Below are 13,904 nucleotides of genomic sequence, written 5' to 3' on the forward strand. Positions count from 1 at the left end.
GGTTTTATAGTTCAAATAATTTTTTTTTTCTCAAGACCTGTTTAAAAAAACCAGGTACCGTTACGAATGATTCTTTTCATTCATATTTTATTTTTTTAGACTTAGTTGTAACCAGTTGCAATAACGATTAATTTAGATTTTTTTTTAGATCTGATTTTCTTTTCACACGTAACTAAGTAACCATGTACCATGGCGACTGTTTTTTTTTCAGATCTGATTTTTTATTTCAAACATGTTGATACCAGTTACGATTATGATTAGTTTATATATATATATATTTTGTTAGGATTTGATTTTTTTCCAAGTTTGGATAAGTAACCAGTTACCATCGTAACTGCTTCATTTTTTTTAGATTTTTTTCTTCAAACCTAGCTGTAATTAGTTACTATCACGATCAATTTAATTTATTTTTTTCATATAAGTTTTTTTCTAGATCTGACAAGTAATCAATTACAATTTAGTTGGTATTTTGATATTGGTACATTACTAAAATAATCAAAATTATTTTTATACTTGTAACTAGTTGCAAAATTATTATTTTTTGCATATATATTTTTTCAAACCTAATTGTAACTAGCTACCTTCATGATCAATTCAATTTAGTTTTATGACATCAGTTTTTTTCTCCAAATCTCACTAAGTAACCTGTTACAATTCAGGTATTTTGATAATAGTACATTACTAAAAAATCAAAATTATTTTTATAGTTGTAGCTAGTTACTACAACATCACTTAAAAAATAAAATTTATTTTTATAGATATAACTAGTTACCATACATCACTAAAAAAACTGACTGTGACAAATGATCACTACCGCAAAAAAAAAATCAAAATAATTTTGATAGTGGTAACCAATTAGAGCAGAGAAAATATTGATTGAAGAAGATAAAAAATAGAAGATAATAAGAAAACAAAACTTTTATCAATGTCTGAACAAAAAAATAAATTAAAAATAATACATACAATTATTGAAATACTCTCACAAAAATTCAAAATTAGCCAAAATAATTTTATATAATTAAATATAGTAAAATTAATAAATTATTACACAAATATAAAAAAACAAATACTATAAAAGAGCGTCACCAAAATAATCTTATATACTTAAATATAGTAAAACTAATAAATTATTACACAATCCCTAAAAAAAATATCATATTTATGAAAATTTGTAAAATTTTCCCAATATTTGTTGTAAATTCATTTTCTCGAAAAGCTAAAGCTCAAACTAAAACCCTCGTGTGACGGAGCTAACATAGTCGGTGCCAAGTTCTTCTGTTTTCCAATCCATGGCGTCCCGAAAAGGTGGAGTTTCGCTCCCGGAGAGACGAAACCCGAAGAAAGACGAGAGCAACAGCATAATCTTGAGAATCTCTCAGTCAGAAATCGTGGCCCGGGGAAAGCAGGCGGCGACGGACGCGGCATTCGTGACGAAGAAGCTCCTGAAGAGCACCAGCAAGGCGGCCTGGATCGCCGGCACCACCTTCCTCATTCTGGTCGTCCCCTTGATCATTGAGATGGACCGTGACCAGCAGATGAGCGACCTCGAGCTTCAGGCCAGCCTCCTCGGCACACCCTCCTCTCAAAAGTGATCTCGTAAATTCAATACTCTCTACTCCTAGGGTTTTTTATTTTTTTGAAATTTGGAGTTTCACGCCATGGCTCTATTCAATTTCAATTTACTTGAAATTGTTACGTGAATTTGAGTTTACAATAATATTCATTGTTTTTTTTATACCAGTTATGTGTTTTTCTGAGCTATATGTTTTAGTTGATACTTTTTCCAGATTTAAAGATCAAATGAGTGTAGTTTTTTGCAGTGTTGATTGATTTAGGGCTTAGATTAGTTACAATAACAGTGCTGGTTCTGATTGTACTATTATTATTATCTGTTTTGTTTAATTAATGGTTAATTCTTAATATCTTTGAATGAGCGTTTCTGAACTGAACCATGATATTTATGTTTGGTTATATCTGTAATGGAAGTTCAGTAATTAGAGATAGTTTAATGAAAGTCTAGGCTTTTATATGGATTAAGTAAATCTTGAGCTTTTTCAAGAATTTATCTTCATACTCACATGAATGAGAGTAAGAGTGCGCCCCATGATGCCTGGCTACAATTTTTCACACCTCGCAATATGTTAGAGTTAAGTTTCTTGATTTTGGTTTGGTAGAAATGAGAATGTCAAATGGCTTGGGGGTGTGTGTTTTTAAGTTAGTTTCATTTTTTAGCTTGATTTGAGTGTAATCTTAATCCCTTTAAACACTTGACTTTCATATTTTTTTAATCTAAAACCCTCTAACTCTATTCACACAAACCTAAACCTCATACCAAACACCCCATAGGTTTTGGGTTTAAACAGGAATATAGACTCAAATTATTTTATGCATTGGACTTAGTATGTTGTTGAGAAGAAGTTTTAAACTTTTTAAAATTTTATTGTGGTAGTAGTGTTCCTTTCCTTGGGGAAAAAAGAGTTTGTATACTATCATTTGGTAATTAAAACTGGTATAGGGACTTGTTTATTCTGATTCTTATTGTATGTTGAGACTTGTTTGTTCTAGTTAAGCAAGTAATTTCAGGATAGAGCATTTGTGTCTCTTTGTCAAGATGGAATCTTTACATTTTCTTGTAACCGGTACCTAATAAAGTAATAGGTGTGTTTCTGAGGACTCTGTGTGGTCTTGTCTTGTGTTTGAGCCTGCTGCATTTGCGTATATGTCTCTTTTTGTAGGCTACTAAGATTTATGGGTTTGGATATTGGATGGCTGAAGTGTTTTTGCTTTTGGCAATGTATACCTTAATACTCTAATGAATGTTTTACCTTAGATGATGTGAATGCTTCAAGAGTTAAGTTTAGGAATGAATACCTTGACTTATGGATGAGTGAGGGTTTGAAATTGAAACTTGTCTTTGTTTTTTTCTTTTTAACAGTAGTGTCATTTTTATTGGGATATTGAGCTAAATGCCGTTTTGCGAGGTCTTTGGCAAAATACCCAATAGGAAATTTCTATTATACCACTTTTCTCTTAGTACTTGTTCACTCCATCAAATCACCAATTCCCTCTGAAAATCCATATCTGAATCCAATATGGACCCTTTCATGCACAAGACTCACTCTCCCTTTACCTTCTTTGGTTTGTTCTTCTCTTTCCCTCCCCCTCTTTTTCCTTTTTCATTTTCTTTCCTCCTTTGGCTTTCTTTTACCATTCTCATTGCTTTTATTCTTTTATTTCTCACATATATCTATTCGTTCGATTACTTCTCTGACCACCTATGCACCCTGACTTTCTTGATAATGTCTCGACCACTTGTCTTAGTCTTTCCCTCGCGCAAGCACTCACCCCTGCCTACGCTTATGTGAGCCACTATCCACATGTATGGTTCGTTAGCAGCAACATTATTGCACTCTACTTAGCCCACATTTCACAATTTGCCTACAAATGTTCTTGGGCCATTAACCATGTGTTGAGCCCTGCTTATATGCATGTTAGGTGTCTCGGGTCGGCTATTTGACTCTCTAAGTAGACGGAACGTGCGACACTTGTTGGCATTCCAAGCTAACAAGTCAGTCTAAAACTCATGCTTGCGGGCAAACAAACTCATTGGTTAACAACGAACACATCTCGTACATGCGTTGGGCAACAACGAAGTATGAGCAAGCACAAAACAAGTTATTCCATAGATACGTCCGCACAACACGTATGCATACAACAAATGTAAGTGGCAAGCGATGACCCAACGAAGTCAACAAACAAACAACACATAGACGGAAGCATGCTGTGCAAGTATGGATACACATAGTTTTTTTAATTTAAGGCATTGATAAGGCAAGGGAGTACACAACTTGAACCCTTATCAGCCGGTAGCCATGGTGCTTTACTAAGTCACTGGGTCACCTGTAACGTCTCTAAAGTAGGGTACGTTCGCCACATACTCGTAATTCTAGAGTTTACGAGTATGTTAGGCACTTGACCAAAAGAATTAAATAAAATGATACGAAGAAATACAGAAAAATTTAAAACTTTTATATAAACTTATTAGTAAAAATTATTACACGTATGAATACTTTAAATTTAAGGCAGCCATATGAAAACTCTAAACCACTATTGCATTGCTACTGAGTCCGTGCTCCACAAGTTGCTCAACAGCTAAAGCCACACCTGGAAAAATGTTGGAAAATAACATAATGAACTAACGCTCAGTAAGCAAATCTCATGCATACACATGAATGTCGTGAGTTTGTAGTGCACACATACTAATATGCTGACTTATATACTTATGCATTTCATTTATTGCTCATGCACTTTCAAACTTTACTTTTATGCTATTTCTTTTAGTTTCACATTTTTATGGGCCCAATATCACTTGTGCACACTGTTTGATTCGGCCAATGCCTGCAGGACTTGTTACACATATCATATAGAATCCCATGGGTTTTCCTCCGGCTAGCCATCATCACAGCTAGGCTTATCATAACACTCATTTCATCGTTGCCATAGCTGCCATACTTATTACACATATGGAGGAGAAAGACGGAAACATGGCAAACATATCTGAATGGTCAACTCTGACCTAGCCCACACTAGTGGGCAGCCAATATAAGTCTTATAGACTTCCGTCTTCTTTACTGAACTTACTTGATTGTTTCATCAAAACAGTGGCACCCTTTTTAAACATCTTATTATCACTTTGCTTAAGCCTTGTGTCATTAAAATGTTCACTTCACATAAGACATTTCAAGGCATTTCACAATTTTCCTCATTTATATGCATGGTCTTATATCACATAATAATGTATCACATAACTGTACATGCCATGCATACATGCTGATGCTGAAATGCCAATGTTCATGTTCATGATTCATGTTTGATGGTATTCAATCAAGGCATTGTATCACATCTCATATAACTCAAAACATCTTTAGTCATAATACATGAAGCTTTGGGTTGGTGGCGTTGTTATACCTTAACGTAGAGCTATGGCTCAGGTCTAAGGTTTCCAGTCTAAAAACTTAAACGCTTCATATATCATAACATCTAACAAATCATGAACATAAAGTAATCCACATATCCATCAACATAAGAACACATACTTGCACATAATTCATATCATTCTTAACCAAGTAAGACATCTTTCACATATCACGGAATTCATCAATTACATATCACACAACACCCTTATGGTGTTCATATAACCATTCTTCACATACTTATCATATGCATCATCATCATACCATACTTAACTTATCAGATGTACACATTCAATGTAGTCATGCATCTTACACTTAAGCACAAAATGTGAGATCTACTTACCTTAGGTGCTTAGCTTATTTTAAAATTCCTCACCAAGAGTCAATCAATCAAATCCATACAAATCCTATTCAAGGTACATCATTTATTAAATTCTATCAAAATCGTAAATATACACTATTGATAGTGTATATTAACAATACCAGAAACGATATAAATGATAATAATAATTATTATCAACGTAATGCAAATAACTCTTCATATAAAACCATGCTTTAAACATTGCTCATAAGATAATGTACTCTTATGATAATAATAATAATAATCCCAACAACCATAATAATTATCGTCTATAAATAAACTTATTTCAATAATAATAACAAAATACATCAATAACAATACATATATGAATGTATATATATTCAAATAGTCATTTTATAAAAGAAATCATATTTTTAACATAAAATTGTAATAATCAATATAATGATAATAATATAAATATAAATATTTATATTATTATTAATTAGTCATAATATCAATTCTAGTGATATAATAAATATACTTTCTCCAAAATTCACTGGTCTTACAAATATCAATAACTGTAAGAAACTAATATTTGATATTATTTTAATATTCAAATATTAATAAAAATATTAATATACAATAATAATGGTTAAATAATAGGTTTATTATAAATCACACTTTTCATATATATATATATGAATCTGTATTCTTGATTTACTTAACAAAACAATAACAATAATAATTAAAATTAATTAATCATAATAATTTCTATATTAATGGAAAATCAATTAAATATGTATTTTTATAATTTATTTAATATTTAATATTTTCTAGAAAATTGGACAGCACAACAGCTATAAAGTGGACAATTCCAAAATCAAAACCTGTATAAAAAATACATATAATCCCAGACAGCCAGTATAATTACAGAAAAATATTCCATATATCAAGAATATATAATTATATACTATAAATACACATAATAACAATTATTATAATCAATCACAATTAAATCACAATATATATGTCAAAAAAATTATACCAAAGTGATCGGGTTCCACAACAAGTCAAACGATGATTTTCTAAGACTCAAAACGTACTTCAAAACCTCGAACACTAAGTTTCGACCATCGGTCTACGGTGGATCGCGGTGGCTCGTGGTGGGCCTACCACCCAACTATGGTAGATGTAGGAACAAGTTATTGGGTTTTGAAGCCCACAACACGAGGAGCACGATGGTGGTGACGGATCGGCAAACGGATGCCCGAGGTGGCCGAATCGCAACTTTGAAGTCGCGGGGTGGCCGAACTTAAATCGACCAGTTGAGGTGTTTAATCGGCGAGTGAGCTCTAGATTCCCGCGTTGGTCGATAGTTCGGGGGCCTCTGAATCCAACGGTCCGGCGCGTGGCTATAAACGGTGACCGTCGGTGGATGTTCGGTGGTCGGGCAGACGCACGCACGCGAGAGAGAGAGAGAGTTTTTCTGAGGAGAGAGAGAGAGAGGCTCGGGTAAAAAGAAAGGCTGAAGCCTTTTCTTTTCTTTTCTTTTCTTTTTTTAAATTTATTTTTAAAATTACACTTGGATCCAAAATACTAAAATTCTTTTCAAATAAGCATTTTAGCAAAACTTTCTTAATTTTATAAAAATCCTCAATTAAAATTATATGACATTTTGGTCCAATACTTGACTACTCAAGTTTCTCTCTCTTTAATCTCATTAAAAACATAAAATCATATTTTAAATACTATTTTTCCATTACTATTTCTTAAATTTGTAAACTTGTACACTTTATGTATTAAAACTCTGATTTATAATAAATAAATGTATTATGAAAATGTTGGATATTACATCACCTCTCTCCTAAGGATCATTCTTAGATATAAAGGGAAATGACAAGCGTCTGCTTCTCAACCAAGAGATGATAACGCGGAGCAAGAGTATGATGAAACTAGGTTTATTAATTTTCAGGCTTAAGAGCGTTATGAGAAATTTATTAGAAAGCCCTTGATTCCTGAGCATGAGGTGGACTATCAGTCTGACCATTTTAATCATCAAGACTTTTGAGTTAGTTAGAGCAAATCTTCTGGCTAGGAAGTGGGAAGATTTTGTGACAAAATTGGCACAGGCAAACGTATCATTGGTGTATGAGTTTTACGTCAATTTAAGAAATAAACACAATGATACAGTTTTTGTTCGAGGTAAGCGAGTGCCTTTTACTGCAGAGGCCATTAATAAGGTGTTTAAGGTCCCACACATAAAACAGGAGGAGGAGGAATACACTAAATTTTTGAAAGGATAAATTTTTTAAAGGTGTTTAGTGTATTCCTCCTCCTCCTGTTTTATGTGTGGGACCTTAAACACCTTATTAATGGCCTCTGCAGTAAAAGGCACTCGCTTACCTCGAACAAAAACTGTATCATTGTGTTTATTTCTTAAATTGGCGTTAAACTCATACACCAATGATACGTTTGCCTGTGCCAATTTTGTCACAAAATCTTCCCACTTCCTAGCCAGAAGATTTGCTCTAACTAACTCAAAAGTCTAATGATTAAAATGGTTAGACTGATAGTCCACCTCACCTTAGTTTTCAAGGGCTTTCTAACAAATTTCTAATAACGCTCTTGAGCCTGAAAATTAATAAACCTAGTTTCATCATACTCTTGCTCTGCATTATCATCTCTTGGTTGAGAAGCAGACGTTTGTCCTTTCCCTTTATCTTTATTCCTACCCGCTCTACTCTGGTAAGTCACTTAAGTTCTGAGAAAGATCCTTCAGAACCCTCCACCTCAAGAGCAAGATTGATTGTGGTTGATAACACCCTTGCAGTCCAAATGGATGTTGAACCACCACAGCCAATTGTTGAAGATCCACAAGTCAATGTTGAAGTTCAAATGGATCAAGGTATTCAGGAGTTGCCTATAATTGTTGAATAACAAGCTGAACCACCCGCTCCTCAAGAGTCTGCTGGTGTAGCCTTAAGAAGATCCACTAGGACAACAAAATCGGCAATACCTAGTGACTACATTGTGTATTTGCAAGAATCTGACTACAATATTAGAGCCGAAAATGATCCAGAAACGTTTTCATAAGCTATGAATAGCAAAGAATCGAAACTGTGGTACAATGCCATGAATGAATAAATGAATTCTATGAAGAGCAACGGAGTCTGGGATCTTGTTGAGTTGCCTAATGGGGCGAGGGCTATTGGGTGTAAATGGGTCTTCAAAACAAAGAAAGACTCATTAGGCAACATTGAGAGACACAAAGCGAGACTCGTTGCTAAGGGATTCACTCAAAAAGAAGGAATTGACTACATGGAGACCTTTTCTCCAGTATCTAAGAAAGATTCCCTTAGAGTTATCCTGACATTAGTTGCTCATTTCGATTTAGAGCTACAACAGATGGATGTGAAAACTGCTTTCCTAAATGGTGACCTAGAGGATGAGGTATACATGAAACAACCAGAAGGATTCTCCTCTAATGATGGTGAGCATTTGGTGTGCAAGCTTAAGAAGTCCATCTATGGTTTAAAACAAGCGTCCCGCCAATGGTATTTAAAATTCCATGATGTCATCTTTTCTTTTGGATTCGAAGAGAATGTCATGAATCAATGTATATACCAGAAGGTCGGTGGGAGTAAGATTTGTTTTCTTGTTTTATATGTGGACGATATTCTTCTTGTAACCAATGATAAGGACATACTACATGAGGTGAAGCAATTTCTCTCAAAGAACTTTGAGATGAAGGATATGGGTGATGCGTCTTATGTCATTGGCATTAAGATCCATCGAGATAGATTCAAATGTATCTTAGGTCTATCTCAAGAAACCTACATTAACAATGTTTTAGAGAGATTTCGGATGAAAGATTGTTCACTAAGTGTTGCTCCTATCGTTAATGGTGATAAATTAAATTTTAGCCAGTGTCCAAAGAATGATTTTTAAAAGGAAGAAATGAAGAACATCACATATGCTTCTGCTGTTGGAAGCTTGATGTATGCTCAGGTGTGCACAAGACCCGACATTGCTTTTGCTATCAGAATGCTAGGAAGATTTCAGAGTAACCTGGGATTAGACCACTGGAAAGCTGAAAAGAAAGTTATGAGGTATCTTCAAGGTAATAAGGATTACAAACTCATGTTCAGACGAACCGACAACCTAGAAGTAGTTGGCTACTCAGATTCAGACTTTGCTGGTTGTACTGATTCACGTAAATCAACCTCTGGTTACGTGTTTATGTTTGCCGGTGGAGTTATATTATGGAGGAGTAACAAACAGACCTTGACTGCTACTTCTACTATGGAAGCCGAGTTCGTTTCGTGTTTTGAGGCTACATCGCATGGTGTATGGCTAAAGAGTTTCATTTCAGGCCTTAGAGTTGTAGATTCTATATCTAGGCCATTGAGAATATTCTGCAACAATTCAGCTGTTGTATTCATGGCTAAAAACAACAAGAGTGGTAGTCGAAGCAAGCACATCGACATCAAGTACTTAGCCGTGAGAGAACGTGTTAAAGAAAATAAAGTGGTCATTCAACACATTAGCACTGAATTGACGATTGCTGATCCTATGACGAAAGACTTGCCACCTCATAAATTCAAGGATCATGTAGTGAACATATGAATTGGTTCCCTTATGTAAATTTATTGTACAAACTGAAGTTATTATCAATGAAACTCTTATTTTGATGTTTTCTCATATTTATGCGCATCTTAATTTTATTTGAGAAAATTTTATCTTCATAGGACCTGAATAAACATAATGTTTATTCGTTTAAGTACATAGCCACATAAGTTACATTGTTATATAATAAATATATTGTAATACATGGAAGATAATACTCGTCATAAAAAGATGACCTATCACCATGATTCATGTGTTTATTATCTAACAGGGATGATCGTCGGGCTTAAGTAATGCATTAATTTAAATGCTGATCAAGTGGGAGAATGTTAGAATATTTATTTATTTGGTATATAAAATCAATTTGTTACAACTAATTGATTTAATATATTAAAGTCAATATTTAATTTATTGACAAATATTCTAATTAATGGTCAACATTATTTGTTACCTAATTTTGTTGTTACTCGATTTTTCATATCCCAACTGATTGAGAGAATATCTCAATCTGTGGCTGAGACTCTGATAGTAGGTCTGACTCTATAAATATAGAGTACCGGTCCCCAAGCTCACTGTTCATTCTGACTTTCAGTAACTCCATCTAAAAAGAGTTAGTGAGAGCTTAGAAGTTCGAGTACTCGTTCTAATTTTTTTCTTTTTCTTTTGTAGATCTAAATCTAGATTGAGGTTATCAATTGCAATGACTGGAGGTATACAATATTCGATCCTCTATTTGTATATGTTCATTCTATATATTAATTTCGCCTACATGTATATGATTGTTCATATGTGTATATTTCATTTTAATCTAACAATAAATTCCTACGAACATATGTAATTTTTGTCCGGGAGTCATGCATAATTATAATACTGCTACTATCATACTCCATGAGGTTGCTTGATGCAAGACAGACTTTTTAATGATCAAGCACCAATGCTAACCTGCATGCAACCCTATTCACGCCAAGATGGTTTAACACAAGGGGCATTACACAAATTGGCAACTAGGAATAGGAAACAACGTGGTAGTTCTTAAAATGATAATGACAAGTCATCTTTACTCTTTAATTACTCAAGTTTTGTTTTGCTTTTCTTTTCGCTCCATTTAAAATTAGATTTTTCTTCTACTTCAAAAAAAAATTTGATAATTGTCAAAGGGACATTAATCATTCTATTATTGTTTCACAGAATATATAAACATGAACGATGAAACCAAAAGTAAAAACTAAATTATATATATGATTTTAGGTAGGGATAAAAGTCCTCTAGTTCAAAGTTACAAACCCTTTTCACGATCATTAATTAGTTCCATTACCATAAAATAAAAAGAAAAGCCCAATATACCATGTATGGTTGAACTTGTGGTATGTAATGCATTTTTAGCAGGGATTGGACCTGTGTTTTTTCCTATTACTTGTTTGGACTTTGTATTTTGATAAATTACTTTTTGGACCTTATATTTTGTAAAATAGTTAAAATAGAACCCTAAACTCAATTTTGGTCAATGTTTTCTCAACTAAAATTACAAATAATTTACCAAATTAATAATTCAGAACAAAATAAAATCATGCTGCTTAAAAATTGTGTTGTTATATTCAATTTTTTATTCATCAAAATTGAGTTTAGGGTTCTATTTTAACTATTTTACAAAATATAGGGTCTAAAAAGTAATTTGTCAAAACACAGAGTTCAAACAGGTAATGAGACAAAACAGAGAGTCCAAAAAAATATATACCCTTTTTAGTATATATATATATATTCAGTTTTAAAAGTTTATAACAAGTGAAATAACATGCCATTTCATTGACTGTCAAAACGCAAATTAACTTAAAAATAAATGTGTGACTTTGTCTTACCATATTTTCAGTTGATGTTGGGTTGTACTTGACTTTTTAAACCGTTTACTTTTTCCTCCGTTAATAAATTCATGGAAGAGTATTTTTCTTCATCAAAAGAAAAAGTCCTATAATTGGAGAGGATTTTCTATTTGTAAGATTTATTAAAAAAAAAATGATATACAGAATTTTTTTTATATAAAAATAGGATGACGAGTGAAAATATTTATAAAAATACATAATTATCCGTTTCTTTTTTTGGTCTTTTTGCTAAGCTACCGAACTAATATTATTTGGTCATGCAATACTTATTGAATACGAAAAACCAAGTTAATTTCGACCCCATCGGAGTTCTCAATCATTTCACATTGCTTTTTTTGTAGTATAGAATTATAATTTTGTAACTAATAGTTACATAACTATTTAGTGAATTTCGTTATAAGTTTTTTAAACTAATTCAAATGGAGGGATCCTAAAACTAATTATCAAAAAAAAAAAGAAAAACTCATATTTCAAAGAATAATTTTGTCAACGTTTGAACTTAATCAATGGCTGATTTTTAATCTCGTTCTCTGTTTAATTTCACCAAAGGTTGTTTAACAATGATTATGTCTTTAAAGACCAAAAGAGAAAAACTTAGAGAGAAAAAAAGAGAACCAGGAAGGTCACGAGAATAGAAAAAGAGGAGATAAATCAAGGTTTTGGGGAACAGTTGTGAGGAGTATTATTTGGACAACTTGAGGAGGGAGATCTTTAATGTTGTAGATCTTGACATAGTAGGTGGGGAGAACTTCGAGGTGGCGAAAGCAATCTTATAGACCGGTAATTACATTATATTTTAAAAAGAGGTGTGTTTATTAGATTACGGTGTCCCACATGGAATATGTGTAAGAATATTGAACTATTAATAAGAACATGTGTAACTCCACTAATCACCAATTGGTTTTTAGATGGAGCCTCATGATTTTTGTCAGTGTTTGGATGTAAACTGATAATTATTTATGTTGGAATTTTTTTAAAATGAATTGTTAAAAATTGAAAAAGTATAGTTGTGTGATATGAGAAAAGTTCCACATGGATTTGAAACACTCTTCTAAGAGTGTATATAAGATGCAAGTACCATCTATTGGGGCCACGCGCGCTGCCGCTGCCGTTCGACCGAGCTGAGCTGAGCGGGTGGTATCATACTTTATTTTTTGCAGAAAAATTCTTTAATAATAAAATAAATATTTTTTATTTATTAATTAAACGATTTTTAAGAAGCAGTAAACGTGGTCCGTTTTAACTGCTATGACCACGATATTTTCTTAACGTTTTATATAGATCGACTTCTTTACACAAGTCAGATCAGGAAAAACGATAAGACACATCTTTTTCTAAGAAAATATATTCTCTTTTGAAAAATTGAACGGCGTGATTGATAGACTGCCGTGCACACTTGGGGCAGAGCCGCGAAATATCTTAAAGAAAGCGACATAGTCAGCTAGAAAAATTGATTAATAATTTCGTTACAATTTTATTTTCTATTGAGGAATATTAATTTATGAAATATTCTTGTCATACTTGGCAAAACAGTTAGTAATTACATAAAAAAAAATATTATGTAAGAAAAACTATGTAAAATTGATATTTATTATACATTGTAATTACACCAATTCTCATGGGCTATGAGAATTTGATAGTGTAATTAGGACCTATCAATTACCTCTAATTACATAATTATTGTGTAATTCCATAATCAAACAAAACACTGAATTAGTTTTCAAACACACCTTTTAAAAAATTCACATTTTATTTAATTTCCCTTTTTGTTTTCTTCCTCTATTATCTAAATAAAGAAACATACATGAACAATCATATAATTAGACTCATAAAAAATTTGAAAATCCCAAAAAAGAATCGTCTCTCTTCCATATTAGACAAATGCCTTTAACACTTTCTCAAACCTATCACTAAACAAACATATCCTTATTCTCATAAAAAAGAAAAAGCAAAGATATAAAAATAATGAAAAAGAAAGCTATATAATAAAAAATTAGAAAAGTAATTAAGCAGCATAAGTAGAGTTTGATCTAATTTTGAGAACTAAATCGTATGTTGGTCTTTATATCGATGTAACGTATAAAGTGAGTAAAGTCAACTTTCTTACATATCCAAACAAAATAATTA

General features: G+C 32.6%; 1 protein-coding gene across 1 annotated transcript; it reads left to right on the top strand.

Annotated features, from left to right (window-relative positions):
* Positions 1-1,191: 1,191 nt before the first annotated feature.
* LOC133784294 (mitochondrial import receptor subunit TOM9-2) lies at positions 1,192-1,933 on the top strand. Its single transcript, XM_062223709.1, has one exon. The coding sequence runs from the start codon at positions 1,290-1,292 to the stop codon at positions 1,590-1,592; it is 303 nt and encodes a 100-aa protein (XP_062079693.1). The 5' UTR covers positions 1,192-1,289; the 3' UTR covers positions 1,593-1,933.
* Positions 1,934-13,904: the final 11,971 nt, after the last annotated feature.

The sequence above is a fragment of the Humulus lupulus genome, chromosome 1, assembly GCF_963169125.1.
Source record: "Humulus lupulus chromosome 1, drHumLupu1.1, whole genome shotgun sequence".
NCBI classification, from domain to species: domain Eukaryota; kingdom Viridiplantae; phylum Streptophyta; class Magnoliopsida; order Rosales; family Cannabaceae; genus Humulus; species Humulus lupulus.

Excerpts from the sequence above, each read along its gene's own strand:
- LOC133784294 (XM_062223709.1), top strand. The coding sequence starts at position 1,290 with ATGGCGTCCCGAAAAGGTGGAGTTTCGCTCCCGGAGAGACGAAACCCG.